Source organism: Chaetodon auriga, chromosome 21 (assembly GCF_051107435.1).
Source record: "Chaetodon auriga isolate fChaAug3 chromosome 21, fChaAug3.hap1, whole genome shotgun sequence".
In the NCBI taxonomy this organism is placed as follows: domain Eukaryota; kingdom Metazoa; phylum Chordata; class Actinopteri; order Chaetodontiformes; family Chaetodontidae; genus Chaetodon; species Chaetodon auriga.
Window position 1 is genome coordinate 9,496,409 of NC_135094.1, and position 15,543 is coordinate 9,511,951.

Sequence of the window (15,543 nt, forward strand, 5' to 3'; positions counted from 1 at the left end):
TTTCACATATATTTTCTTTGGTCATCCCTTGTTTTTGTCCTGATGTATCTATTTTTTGTGCAGATAAATTAAGTTATTAAACGGAGCAATAAGATGCTTCGGTTGATAGAAGTTAACATGGGTTAATTTGTCCATAAAACGAATTCTAATTTTAACCCAGCTGACGAAGGAATACACAGAGTGAAGAGCACAAATCTTGCAAGTCTGGCAAAAAAACAAGACCTCAAGCCCTTCGGCTACATTACTCTATCGCATTCACAATATCCCAGCGCTGCAAGTTGAATGTGCGGCTTCATTTGCAGCAGGTAAGTGCTGCCAAACACTGTACCCACAATGCAAAGCTATGCTAGCTGGTGCCTAGCAGAGCAGCCTGACTGCGAGCGAAAAACAACAGGCTACTTGGCGAAGAAGGCAGCTGCATGGATAGCGACAACAACGACGACCAGGATTCCACTCATGCAATTATATTTCCTTAAACCAAAATGCATCGTAGCCTTATAATGTGAGTACTGTAGCGTCTTGGTCTGTTCTTCACCAGCTGAAGTGATATTATTCCGTTCCTTTAAGGGGAACTGTTTGCAGGCTAGCTGGCTAGCTCGCTAGCTATCTGCGTCTCTCTATGTGCGAGCGTCTTCCGGCAGCAGCGGCGGCGGCAGCAGCGGTGCCATGAACAGTGGACTCCCAGCTTCAGCTGCTCCGCTCGGGGGTGCCGGGATACCCAATGTCAAGGTGAAGTTTTGCCGATATTACGCGAAAGACAAAACCTGCTTTTATGGAGACGAGTGTCAGTTCCTGCATGAGGATCCGTCCATGGCAAGCCTGCCGCTGCACGGTGGCGGCGGTAGCCCCGTCCCGTTGTCCATGGCCGGGGGTGGCGGGACTCCAGCTGGATATTCCCTCGGTGGCTCCTCGGCGGCCTGCCCGGGCGGCGGGCAGAACGTTGTACCCAAGAAGAGCGAAACACTGGGTCCTGCAGGCACGTCTCTGGAGGGGCAGCTGTTAACCAGTGAGTGTCAATTACAGTTAGACAAGGCCTCACACGAGGTGACCGACTATGACTTTACTTTTGGGCCCTGTTGGGCTTTGTTAAAATTTAGTCCGAGGATTCTATGAGGCCTCTTTAGTCAAAACAGCGTGGGTTAGGTTTACCTGCCAAACATCATCCGTAGGCTTCTGTATGCAGCTAGCACATATGCTACTCCTCAACTGTCTTGTGAATAGCTTTGTCTTCAGGCAGTGTATTATACTTTTTAACAAAACATAACACTATCCATGCTGTTGCAGCTTACATGGAGGAGGCCTGCTGTTTTGTATGACAGCTGTGAGTGGGCAGAAATCCGCTACCCACTAAAGTTAGCTAGTGTAGCTACTAGCCAACTAGCGTGTATCTTAGCTAACTTAGCGTTAACTTAGCCGCTTTAACTAACTTTAAGGCGTTTAGCTTTGCCTTCAGAGTGGCATTATCGGTTTTAGTGCTGACAGTGGTAGTTTTCCTCCAGTTAAATGTGTTTATGCAAAGTGTAGTGTGGCTGTTGAGATGTACCATAAGTTTAATGTTTGCTAACATTAGATTAGCTACGCTAGCGGTTCACGGGCATTGTTTTTGCGTTGTGTCGCCGCGTTTTCCCAACGTAAACAAACAGCAAGTAACTAGCACTCACATGCAACTCTAAAGCTGACTATGTCTGCTTTAACTTTGAATCCTTTAAACCAGTAATTGCGGTTAAAACAATTGATATATCGCCCTGTGACCGGCTTTAGTTATAGCTCATTGCAGTTGTGGAACTGTTAACAGATTTTACATTTGGCTCTGTGATCGGTTAAGCAAACACTTAGCAGTGCTTACATTAACATGCGTGCTTTGCTTTCTGGTCTCTATCAAAGTGCAGAATTTTCTCTCAATTGTATCACATCGCCCTGCAGTTAATGTGTGATAAACTTTTGCTTCTGTCGTCCACAGTCCCAGGGATGGAGGGCGCAACCCTGAGCGATGCCAATCTTACCAACTCTTACTTCAGCAGCAGCTTTATTGGGGTCAATGGGTTTGGGAGCCCAGTGGAGTCTAAATACTCAATGATGCAGGTACAAAAGGAAAGTAGATGTAAAGTCAGTGTAAACATGCAGCACGACTCAAACTGATGTAAAAGTTTGTTATTGTGGGGATGTCATGGTCCCCATATATAAATGCTGATAATGTATTGATAAGCGTGTGCTTACTGTAACACATCTATGTTGTTGAATCTCTTTAGCGGATGACTACCAGCAGCAGCTCTCCCAGTCTCCTCAACGATGGTGCCAAGAACTTCAGCCACAGCACTCATGGTAAGACTCTGACGTGCTCCATGGGGCAGCATTCAGCACTCATCCATTGAATCCACTGCTCAGCTCCTTACACTCTCTGGTCTCCCACAGATCCAGTGAACTCCCCGACATCCTCACTGTTTAGTGATTTTGGTGCTCTTAGCATTTCCCAAAGGAGAAAGGTGAGCACAGAAGCACCCCACCAAAGACAGTGAAATTATTTGAAAGTGCTTATATGGTTTAGGGCTTTACTTTTGTATGGGAAACCTAACAAGGATGAATTTATTGTCAGTCTCCGTGTTTATCGCCTCTAACGGGATGAGTAGATTTCATGTGACTCTTAGGTGTTTTTTTTCTTGTGCGACCAGGCTCCTAACCCGGCAGCAAGTGAGTTCATCCCCAAGGGAGCTCCACGTATGGCCACCATGGCTCAGTCCACTGTCCAGGCCTTCCCCTCGCCTCTCTTCCCACATCCTGGCCTCAGCAGCTCCACGGCTGCTGCACTGGCTCCAGGTGAGGTTTTTGGAGCATCACCGACTGAGAAATCACGTTGTCGTGTCTGCTTCTACTTTCTGTGTGACTCAGTTTTGTTTTCCATCTTTAACTTTGAAATTGTATAATTCAGCAAGTTTGGGAATTCCCTCTTGTGTATAGTGCCACATGTGCTACTGATGAAACAACAGTCTTGAAGTAATGTTTCCTTTTGTCTCCAATCTTAGGCATGTCTCTGTCTGCGGGTTCTTCTCCTCTCCACTCCCCAAAAATTACACCGCACACCTCACCTGCTCCTCGTCGGCGCAGTCACACCCCAAACCCTGCCAACTACATGGTGCCCACCACTGCAGCTGACCAGGGCACTCACATAATCCAGAAAGAGACTGTCGGGGGGACCACCTACTTCTATACGGACAACACCCCGGCACCAATGGCTGGGATGGTATGTCCTTCACACAGCATCCTACTCTGTATTTTAGCCAGGAAATACAAGAAGGATTCCAAACCAAACTGTGTTTGAGTGTGTCTGCATTTAAAACTTGATCTAATCTGAAGTTCTTTTGGGAGACGAGTGTTGACTCTTGAATTCCTGCACATGACACTATGCGTCAATCTTTGAGCTCGCTTTCTTCGTGCAGACCAAGTGCAAACGTCCCATATCATAAAAGCTAGGGGTTGTAATCCGGCTTCGTGTGGCATTTTGTCACTGTCTTAACACTTAATTCAAATCCTGATCAGAGTTTCGTTTCATCACGTTTATTTGTGTAGCTGTGAGCTTGTAGTTGTCGAAAACAATACATGTATGATCACGCTAGTTTTCATTTCTCAATAAATAGGAAGCTGTGTCTTTTCTGGTTTCATCGCAGGTGTTTCCTACCTACCATATCTATCCCCCCACTGCACCCCATGTGGCTTACATGCAGCCGAAAGCCAACGCCCCGTCCTTTTTCATGGCTGATGAACTCCGACAGGTATTTCCCACTTGTCCTCCTCCTTTTTTGCTAAATACATTCCCCTATCTTCTACTCTGGAGGTCATGTTTGATGTAATACCCTCTCATTTCTCTTGCAGGAGTTGATAAACAGACATCTGATAACCATGGCCCAGATTGACCACTCAGAGAACCCAGGTAAAGGGTCTACTCTGCCACAACAAAGGGTTGTTATTAATCCAATATGGTCTCTGTGTGTGAGGCAGCATTTCACGTGGAAGATGTGCTCTGCATTGAACAAAAGACCATTTTGAAGCTCTGTTGTTGGTTTGCATGTACTAGTCTATTGTTGAGTTGATTTCCTCATGTGCGTATGAAAGGGTGTTGAAATGTAATGTTTGTGGTCTGAAGGTTTTGTCACCCACATGTCGTTCACACGGGCTATGACCTGGACCCCTCTTAAAGTTGTTGGATCTGTTTGTGATTGCATGTGGTTGTGCAGTTGCATGCTGTTTTTTTGTTTCTTTCTGACACCACTTCTGTCTTTGGCAGATGTACCATCTGAGGTGGACAGCTACCACAGCCTCTTCCCCCTCGAGCCCCTTCCCCCACCAAACCGCATGCAGAAGACCAGCAATTTCAGCTACATCACCTCCTGCTACAAGGCGGTCAACAGCAAGGATGACCTGCCTTACTGCCTGAGGAGGATACACGGTAAGAAACGTGGTGATGAGAAATTGTTTTTCAAAGAGTAACACGGATGTCACACAACCAAAAAAGCCACTGTGGCAAATGATGGAATGCATGTACTGAATTGTAAGGTAACTTTATTTCCCAAGTGAGAAAGCAACCAGCTGCCTGAGTTTGTTGCGTCCTTCCAAAGCGTTTCAATGCTGGAAAACAAATTACGATCATATGTAGAAAAAGCCAAAACCAGACCACGCTGCGCAGCCAAGCTACGGTAAGCTGCAGCAATGTTAGCTAACATTAGCTAGCTACAACCACAATAGTTAGGTTTGACTTTGGACTTTGTGTTGGACTCTGTGCTATGGTGGGTGCCGGTCGTTCATTGACTTTAATGTTGGTGCTGTGGGGAAGCAGAGGAGAGACCTTCACCTTGAATTTTTATTTTATTTTGTTTAATACTTCATTTCAAAGTGGCACAAGAAGTAGTTATAGTGTAAAATCTAATTACTAATTTCTAATTTCCTAAATGTCTATTGTGTTTCTTTAAAATGTGTCCAGGTTTCCGCCTTGTTAACACCAAGTGCATGATGCTGGTGGACATGTGGAAGAAGATTCAGCACTCAAACTCTGTAACATTGAGGGAGGTCTTCACCACAAAGGCCTTTGGAGACCACTGTGAGTGTGTATTGTGTATAAGCAGTTTTTATGGACTGAACTTGTTTGTGAACTTAATCCCATGTTTTTGTCTGTTGGATGCAGTTTATTTTTTTTATTTTTTATTTTTTTTACATTACCCAGACCCAAAATTGACCTGCTCCATAAGTCTATTGATCGTTTTACTTTTACCACTAGTGGTATTAAATAGTATAAAACGTAGTGGTATACTTGTTGCTGCAGTATTGCAGTCATGCTTTATTTAAGGTGGATATTTGTCACCAAGTTTTTTAGCCCTCAGAAGTTATTAAGCAGGTTCAGTATTCAGTGCACTTATAGAAACTAGGGTGTTATAATTAATTCTCCCATTTGATGTCTCCTGACACTTAATTATTTGGCAATAGTTGAATAACAAAAGTATCTGTAGCTGTTTAGAGACTGTTGCTGTTTGTTTAGTCTTTCCCTTTCCATCTGTTTGCACTAGCCTTGGTGTTCTCCTATGACTTCCATGCGGGTGCAGAAACCATGTTCAGCAGACACTTCAATGATCCAGCAGCAGACTCGTATTTTACCAAGAGGAAGTGGGGTGAGTTGGTCTTCCCTCCCATCCTCCTTCACATTGACACACCCCTGCTGCGCCCCCACCGCATCATACATTTTGAGTTTGTTTACTCATGTGCTAATGAGGTCATTGGCCTCAGTCTATTTGGGTGTGCATTTTTCATGTCTGCATTGCATGCGATGTGCTCACATCTGACAATTTGACGGCTTAAAGTCGTATTATAAAAGCACTCAGTTGAGTTCCAGTAAAGATGATTTTCAGAGGAGGTTCAAAGGTCTGAAACTGCTCTCGTGCATGTCTTGAATCTTCGCGATGATTGTGTTTGGAGTCTGTTGTGTCCTGGTTTGGCAGTTACCGTAAGTGTGTCTGTGCAAGGGAGACATGGGGACTTGGAGGAAACTGTGGCTGAAACTGATCGTAGTGCAGGTGCTGTATGGCCCACCTACAGGAATGCAGACGGAGGAAGCAAAACCATCCAGACTCTGGGCTTCGTTTAGTCTGTCGCAAACATTGACAATAAACGAAAATGTATGAAGCGCACAGCATTGCACGGAAGACCAGTGAGACCAACATTTTAGCCGCTGCTGGTGTTTTCAGTGAGAAGTTGTGGCTTTTGTTGTGTAGTACACACCCTAACACTTTGCCATCTGAGCAACGTTAAACAACCTGGTGTTTGTGAGAGCAGTCCCAGAATATTACAAGTCAGACAAAGTTCTCAACTGATGGTAAACATTCTTTTTTTTTTTTTTATACAAGATAATTTTTTTGGCATTGCTGCTTTTGGTGTATGATAGTAACAGCTGGAGAGAGAAACAGCTCTTTCCAGTTTTCACAGACAGGACAGGCAGGGGAGAGAGGGGCTGAAATGCACAAAGGGCCTCGGCTAGAATCAAACCCGGGCTGCTGCGGGAAGGGCTTGGCCTTGATACATGGTACGCGTTGTACCAGGTGAACTACCAGGCTGCTCCTTAAGTCATTATTTTAAGAAATAATGCTTAAAAATGACTTGGGCAATAATGCTAAATGTCTTTGGACTGTTGTCTGTTGACTGTTGACGTTTTCACTGTTATTGTCTGACATTGTAGGGACCTTTGATTCATTGAGAAAAGAGTCCGCAGATTAATCGATAATGAAAATGCGGTTAGATGGTCTGAAAATGACATTTAATAGTGACGTCACAAATCTTAGAGACTGTTCTTCTGAAGACAAGAATGCCAAGGAAGTTGGTGACAGTTTGAGGTTAAGCTCACCCCTCAAGCTGCGTTTGTGTGATAAACCATGTCTCCATGTGCAGGGCAACATGAACCTCCCCCTCCACGGCAGCATGCAGGTCTGCTCCCGGAGTCTCTGATCTGGGCCTACATTGTCCAGCTCAGCTCGGCCCTGCGCACCATCCACACTGCCGGGCTAGCCTGCCGTGTCATGGACCCCAGCAAGATTCTTATCACTGGCAAGACCAGGTACACACACACGATAAATACCTCAGCACTCACTTCATCAGTCAGCATGTGTCAGTGAAGACAGCATGATTTTCAGTTTCCATCTCGGAAAGGTTAGATTTGAATGTTACGTGTAAAATGCGTTAAAAGCGGAAGAATGATTTCAGGTCAGGCTTCCTTTTTTTTTTTTCCCCTCAACCATGTGGTTGTGCATGGTCAGTACAGACATGCAAACCATTAATGAGAACGCTCTCTTATCTCTGCAGGTTACGGGTGAACTGTGTTGGGGTATTTGATGTCTTAACTTTTGACAACAGTCAGACCAATCATCTTGCCCTAATGCCACAGTACCAGGTACTTCCTATGATGTAGAGTGTGGTCAGTTACACGTGAACATACTTTGGAGCATCTCCTCCACCATGTGTGGTTAAAACTCTTTTAATACTGAAACTTTATGTCATTGATACTGAACGTGTGTATCTGTGATATGTGTGTGTGTGTTTTTCTGGTGTAGCAAGCGGACCTAGTGTCGCTGGGCAAGGTGGTGCTGGCGTTGGCTTGTAACTCCCTGGCCGGCATTCAAAGGGAGAACCTGCAGAAGGCCATGGAGCTGGTGTCCATCAACTACTCTTCAGACCTCAAGAACCTCATTCTGTAAGAACGGGAGTGGGTGCAGCGTGAAGGAGTGTGTGTTTATGTAAAGTCTATCTAATGCCTGGCTCTCTCAAAAAACAAAAAAAGAGCTTTTATTTCTGTATCTCAGTGTGAGCAGACTCCTAAATACGTGAAAAATCCATAATGATAACTAGTACTTCTTAACTTTAAGACCACTGCCAAGGTGGAAGTCAGTGCTCCATGCAAAACCCACAGTTCACGCCTGTTGCATCTAAAAGACAAGCTTAGTGGTTCATTGACAACTCCAGAGTTCCCTCCTGTAGTCCAAGTTGTAGTTGATGGTAGGTCAGCGGAGTAGAGGATGCAGTTGGAGAACGATCCTGTGTGGATGAATGAGCTATGAATTAGAGGCTTTTTGGCTCTCTCTCACTGTCAGGGTGGACTGGACCTTCTCCAGTGTTAACATCATATGTGCTCATTTTCTGAATTTGTTAACATTCAGCAGGCAACACAGACTCTTTGGTTGGCTTGATGTGGCCCCTGGGCCAGCACTTGGCACTCACTGCCACATGCTGTTGATCGAGTGTCCATTCATCTCCTCACCTGTCGGCAGTGATAAACTTGCCTTATATTCCTCCAGCCACAAGACTTAGTCCCTTGTTTGCATGGCATTCGTGCTGTGTCAGGCTCTAACTTTGCCACTAAGTATCTGTTCTGTCTCTCTGATACCAGACAGGATATGCTGTCTGTGGTGAAATTTTGATAAACATCTATATTAAAATGAAGTACAAAGCCTCCATTTCACAACTAGTATTGCCCTAAATCAGCAGCTTGAGTCCTCAATTTAGGATTATAGTCGAAGTTTAGGATGCAAATGATATTTTTAAACATATTTTCAAACCGTTTTAGTGTCCACAGAAGTCACATTCACTGTATATTGATTAACATCCATTTCAAAAACACACCAGCCACCCATAGCATTTATGTAGTTCATGATGGTAGTTGCATCAACAGTTGTGATTTTCTGTCACAAAGAAAATGTCTGCAAGAAAATACCCACAATGCTTTGTAAACAGTGCGCAAAACTATAGCTCGGCCACTGGATGTTGTGCGTCGCTGCATTTATTGCAGGCCAAGTCACTATAGATTCATGAATGGAACTTTATGACCTTATTCTGTTGGTGAGGAACTGCGAATATCTGTCAAGATTAGATGTGATGGAGAAGTGTGAAGTCAAATGTCAGTTAGCTCGTCGTGCTTACAGGACGTCCATTTGTCTTTGATTTGTAGATGCTGTAGAGGAAATGAGAATTAATTTTTGTGTCTTGTCATGACTGATGCTCGTACACTTCAACTGTTGAACACAGCGTGTGTATACGGCCTCCAAAGGTGCTTTGGTCAGTTCACTGTACTTCTTCAATATGTATGGGCTGAGTTAACACCTTATAGCTACCCAGTCATGCAAAATCTATGTGCAGCCCTGATTCCAAGAAAAGACTGAGCGATATCCTGCGTTATCCAGGCTTTCCAATTCACCTGAAGGCCAACTCCTGATGTTTTTGTGCGTGTGCAGGTATCTGCTGACTGAACAGTCTCGCCTGCGCAGTGTCAATGACATTATGCCGATGATTGGAGCTCGTTTCTACACACAATTGGATGCATCGCAGATGAGGAATGATGTCATTGAGGAGGACCTGGCCAAGGTATGTTAAGGGCTCTACTTTTTTTTCCAGTGTTTTTTTTTTTTTTATGCAAAAGGAGACAGAAAATATGCACAAGTAAACATGATTGAGTCGTGTTTGTTTCTGGCTGATCTTGGGGTTGGGCCTGCAAAAAGGGCATTCGTTTGATGAACCTAAGAAGGAAGCTGTGTGCACACAGGATGTCATATGGTATATTGTGGGCTCTACAGTCTCGGCTTGAATTTAGTTTCCCCATGTCAGAGTGTGAATGTGTGAAACAACAGACCCTCACCTCACCTTTTCTTCTCGTTCATGCCCCAACTTCCCTTTACGCCCTGACTCACCAAACTAAGTAATGTGTCTTGTTGTTCTTGCGTCCTCTTCAGAGAGCAGCTGAAAGGCATGAACTAAAGCGAGGGTTTACAAAAAAAAATACGGTGGCCGAACCTGCCTGTGATCTGCTGATATCTGTGCTGATGTTGAGAATTGAGCGCCTCCTGTTGATCAAGCCGTCTCTGTATTGTGTGCAAGCTGAGTGTGTATGTGCTCACGTAGTAGTAACTGTTATTTTGCCTGATGAGTCTCTTTGACACTATTTTAACCTTTGTCGGGCTGCCATGGTGGCTGTATCATTGCAATGCTTGGTTGGCCTTGCGTCAGTTTTTTAGGTTATATTATTCATTATCAGGAAATGTTTGATTCTTTGAAACAAACATAAATTGAATACGAGACGTCACTATCCTCTTTTTTTCTAAATTTTTTAACTCAAGCCTTGGGTCGATTTCAGGGGACGAAAACGTCTAGTTTTCATTGTATCTGCAGGCGCTCATACTTGACAATATTAGCGCAGCTGGCTCTCTACACATGCAGATACATTAGCTGACAGATCGCTCTAGATGAGTTTACAGATGCTGTTCAGGAGCTTTTTGGATCCATCAGTGATGTTGGACTGCAGTCCTGGATTACCATTGGATGAGACTGCTTACAAAAATAGATGTATTTAGAAGAAAATGCAGCTAGTTGTGGTTGACTTTCAGTAAGGAGGAAGTGTTTTTGGTGTAGCACCATGTATGGACAGAAAGTCAAGTGACAGAGGTTTCAGTTTCTGACAGCTTTTCCTGCAGCGACAAGCAGTCTTGTTATTTTTAAGGACTGTCACATCGCCTCTGCCTTATTATTAGAAGTGTTTCTTCATTCATTATTCCTGTTCTTTCTTCGTGTGTGCATTCTTTCATTTGTTTGTTTGCATATTTATTTTCAACAGTCCTGAAGCATTGTTATTACTTTCTCTAAGCGTGCCTCCAGCCGCAGTCGTTTCCTCACTTGATGCCAGATTCAGCGTTAGTTACTTCACATTTGTGCCATTTTCAGTCTGTTAAGGAAATGATACTCCCTTAACTTTACAATCTGTTTTTTAAGGTCAAAGTTTATGATTTGACCTCACTTAAAGTGTCCCTTCTGTGCAACTGAAGTGTCATACCCTTCTCTCTCCCCTTGTGTCCCACCTGCCTCTTCATTGCTGAGTGTTCAATAAAAACAAAAAAAACAAAAAAATCATTCTCTATTTGCAGGAGGTGCAGAACGGCCGTCTCTTCCGCCTGTTGGCCAAACTGGGCACCATCAACGAGCGGCCGGAGTAAGTAGCGCTTGTATAAAGGTCCACCGGTGTATGACTTGCGGCTCTGTTACAACTGTGTGACCTTGTTTTGTGTGAATCAGGTTTCAGAAGGACCCAACGTGGTCAGAGACGGGCGACCGCTACCTGTTGAAACTTTTCCGGGATCACCTGTTTCACCAGGTGACGGAAGCGGGGACGCCCTGGATCGACCTCAGCCACATCGTCTCCTGCCTCAACAAAGTCAGTGAGCTTTCGTCTTTCCTTCTCTTTCTTTTGCCGTACTGATCATATTTGAACATGCAGACGCTTAATAAGCTGCCCTTCATAGCGAAAACACCAGTCAAACATGCAAAGTGGCCTATTTTCAGCACATCTGTTCATGCCTCATGTGTGCTGGCTAAAATATGCCTTAGCCAACCGATTGCAGAAGAGAGAGAGTAAAAGTAGGTCTATTACTGGCCTACTTCCATCGGTGACATTTGGTGTTTGGTTACCAGCTGGTCATGGCAGGAGCAGAGGAAATGAGCTCTCAGCACTTTTGAACTAGTTTGTGAGGTAATTTTCTGCTTTGCTTTCCAGATCTGACACGCACATGTTTATAATTGTGTGCATTTTAACCGACTTCAGTTTCATGTTGATTTTTCAGTTGTTTTGCTTGCGCTCTTCTGCTCTTCCTCTTTTCACTGAATCATAAACAAAGTGGGAAGCTGGCAAGAGCTGTGACATTTTGTACGTCACAAGCCTTTGCCCGATCTGTTTCATTTATTTACACATGCATATCTCCAATCTAGAACGTTATCTGCAGTTCAGTGTGAGCTCGTTTGGTGTAAAATTGTCAGAAAATAGTGAAAAAAGGCCCAATGTGATGTTGTCAAATCCCAGAGAGGATTAGTTTACTGTCACACACAAGAAAATCACAAGATCCTCACGTGAGAAACTTTAAGTGGAGAACTTTTGGCAGTTATTTGGAAAAAATGACATGAATTGATTATCTGACGATTGACTAATGGGTTAATCAACTAATATTGTTGTAGCTCTGCTTTAAAGACATGCATTTCAGGACGTTTTCTTTCAGAATCAAAAGTCAAGCAGCTGTATTTATTTATTTTTTCTATATTTCTTCATGTGCTCACACAGCTGGACGCGGGCGTTCCTGAGAAGATCAGCTTGGTGTCTCGGGATGAGAAAAGCGTCCTGGTTGTGACCTACTCGGACCTGAAGCGCTGCTTCGACAGTACCTTCCAGGAGCTGCAGGCTGCAGCCTCCGGCTCTCTGTAGCGCCCTCTTGGGGCCCGGAGTGGGACTGCCCGGACCTGGAGCACACTATTGCACTACAGTGGAGGACCAGGATCATGGAGATGACATCAGCATGGCGAAGGCAGCGGGGCAGGGCTTCGTGAACCTCAGTCACATACACTGACCCTGTCACACCAGGAAGGCTTTTTCTAAAGTGTATTTTTTTTTAGTTTTCCTAAACCCCGCAGCTGAAAATAGTAAAACAAAAGGAAAAAAAAAAAAAACGAAAAGGACAAATATGGAAGCTGTGACGGACGAGTATGATGACATTTTTTTAGATTTGGGGAACAAACCGAGAAACAAACCATGAGGTTTTGAACTTTTTTCCTGCTTTTATTGTTTATTTCTACAATTTGGGTTTATTTTTCAGAAGAGGATGCACTAAGATTTTAATTTTTTTGTTAATTTTTGTTATTTTTATGAATATGTGTGAGTGGCCTACAGGTTGTACAGAGAGAGCTAAAGTCACACACATGAACATAAATACCAGAGCAGACTCAGAATGAAAAACAAAAAAAAAGAAATCCAGCTTTTCTATTGACTGTGTCTCTCTTCCGGCTGGAGACCACACCCCTTCATTGTGACGCACTGGGAGACGGGACACACCACTCGAGGCTTTCATTATGGCGGGATGGCACCTGTTTCACGAAATGGGCCAGCCCACCTTTGCCTTGGTTGTTGGTTCCCCCTCAGAAAGGACAAACCACTTGGGTGGGTGGGAAAGGTTCTTAAAACTGGAAAAATTGATGGATTTCTGACATTTTAGTTCAGGAGATTGTGGAACATCAGGCTCATATGTGTGGGTGGGCGGGCTAGCATGGACTGGGCATTGGGGGGTAAAATGTGGTTTTTGTTGCCACTGAGGAAGGGGTGTCTTCTCCCAATGCCAAGTGTTTGTTACGTATGCAGCAACCACTTTTGGTTAATGGACGCTATTGTGACGTGAGCTGCTCAAGGATGGATCATTTTGGTTTGGCTGTCCAGCACTTGGGTGTAGCCCATGGGTGGGGCTTCGGTTGAGGTGGAGCCACAGCTGCCTCTTTGTGGAATGTCCTTATTTTGTCCCCCGCCCGTCCTCCGGCCCCCCCTTAACATCCTCTTTTTCTGTCTCTGCTTTTATCCCAAACTTCACTCCCCACCTCAGGGGGTCTTGGCCCCTTCACATTTGAGAAAAAAGTGATGCTTTTTGTGATTTTTCTAGCTGGTTTTTCTCTTTGCTCAGATATTGTGCAGGGATGCATGATGGGAAATGGGAGGGCAATTCATTTTTTGCCTCAATTCAACACTTTATTATTCTGTGGACCAATTCCAGCAGGGGTTTCGGAAAAGGGGAAGGGGTGGAGGGCCAAGGAGAGAATGGGATCAGGGCACCAACAAGTTTTTTTTTTTTTTTTTTGTTTGACTTTTAAAGATCATGATATACAAACGTGCTGGAGACAGAGTGGCTGCTGGCTGTTGCACTCACTCGAATGGCTTGGATTTCTCTCAGGATGACAAACAGCTGGAGGGGCCCAATGATTGAATGTGTTTGGCTGTCATTGGCCGCCCCCTGTCCAGTCAGACAGATGAGCTACAGTGGGAGTGGGTGGGACGTCTTCAGATAGAGTTTTTTTTTTTGGAAATTAACAGCATTGTGGAGATCTTGCTGTGAGGGATTTCATGTTGCCCTTAAGCACAGGTCATATTCCGTTGATAATTTGAATCAAATTGACTGATTTCGGTGCAGACCTGCTCCACTCGGATAAAGAGATCAATCCAAGCTCTGTCAAATCACTGCTCTTCATTCCTCTGCCTTCGTCTTGTCTCAGAAGATTTTGGCAAATGTGTGAGATGTGAGACAAATGGAGATGAAAGGCATGAACGAGAACAGTGTCTCAGCTGCAGCTGCTTGTCATGGAAGTCGATGGTCTGTACTCGGGGGCAACAAACCTGCAGGGAGCCGGCTGTGTTACATCATGTTCTACTTCCTCTGTTTTAGTGAAACGAACGGACAAAAACATATTTGGTGAATGTGGTGCTTTAGAAAACAGACCCTCAAAACACAAACACACACACACACACACAGACCTTCAGATGCACACACATGCCCCCAACTCAGCCTACACAATGTCAGTGCTCATATCACAATCTTCCACGTCATAACACACACTCCAGTTAATATTAGTGATGGCCATCTTTTCCTCCTCCACATCAACACACCTACAATCACCATCTTAGTATGTTTTATGCCCCTCTTGTGTTCATTGTCTCAAATTTTGCAATATTTGTGTGTACAGCAGTATTTTAATAAAGAATACCAAAACTGATGCGTGCAGGATCTCGTCTGTTTTTTTGCATTTGGGGCAATTACAGCTTTTAATGTATAAATGAAATGTTTAAAACATGTTAACAACAAAATGAATGTCACATGAAACATTTTGCTAAATTATATTTACATTCAATGATTAATCATCTTTAAAACTAAAAATGCAAGCAAATACAATGCACAGACCTCAAAGTTTGTCTTTGCAAGACTAGACAATGTTTTACAAAGTGAGGTGGCTGAGATGTCGTTGACTGTGACACCTAATAGGCAATCTGTATCTGGACAACATGCAGTCGAGTGATTAGATTTCACTGTTCAGACACAGATCGAACATTAATACCAGCCGTTTATATATATTTTAAAAAGTGGGATAGATGATTTTATAACAATTGTTTTCATGAGCAGTTTGTCTGTCACTACTTTATATAAAAAGTAGTGTTGTGTATATATATATATATGAAAAAAAGTGTTAGTATTAGCCAGCTGTACCTAATAAACTGGCCACTGAGTGCGTACTTACATTCACAAAAAGTCAAACACAGACCTGATTAACCAGTGACTCAGCCATGAAGTGATTACAGCATTCAAATAAATACAGATACATCCTGTCTAACACATACTAGAATTCAGTGGATAATAAGATTTTTTTCCAGCATATAGTAGCTGTGCAGGAGAAACAATTATTTCATACAGCAGTGTTCCTCTTCACAAAGCTCAGCGCATGAGGTACCAATACAATAAGCTCTAACTGGTCAGTAAATACATTCTGCATAACTGCACGTGATAAGTACTATCAGGTAATACTTAGCTGCTCTTGGAAGGGGTTATGAGTGGTAATGCGAGATAATGCTGAAGAGATCAGTACCCGGGATCCGACCAGGGGGACACACACTAATGATAATAATAATAATGATAACAGCTGTGTGGAGTCAGCTTGAATTAAAGGTATGAATCAGTT

At 43.7% G+C, this 15,543-nt stretch overlaps 1 protein-coding gene across 1 annotated transcript; it reads left to right on the forward strand.

Annotated features, from left to right (window-relative positions):
• Positions 1 to 189: 189 nt before the first annotated feature.
• Positions 190 to 14,466, forward strand: pan3 (poly(A) specific ribonuclease subunit PAN3). The gene is made up of 18 exons (XM_076761400.1): positions 190 to 1,006; positions 1,961 to 2,082; positions 2,250 to 2,322; positions 2,413 to 2,483; positions 2,670 to 2,814; positions 3,021 to 3,238; positions 3,663 to 3,767; positions 3,868 to 3,925; positions 4,280 to 4,441; positions 4,973 to 5,089; positions 5,553 to 5,654; positions 6,925 to 7,090; positions 7,336 to 7,423; positions 7,584 to 7,723; positions 9,258 to 9,387; positions 10,938 to 11,002; positions 11,086 to 11,224; positions 12,122 to 14,466. Exons 1-18 carry the CDS (start codon positions 667 to 669, stop codon positions 12,260 to 12,262), a joined length of 2,382 nt encoding a protein of 793 aa, XP_076617515.1. The 5' UTR covers positions 190 to 666; the 3' UTR covers positions 12,263 to 14,466.
• Positions 14,467 to 15,543: the final 1,077 nt, after the last annotated feature.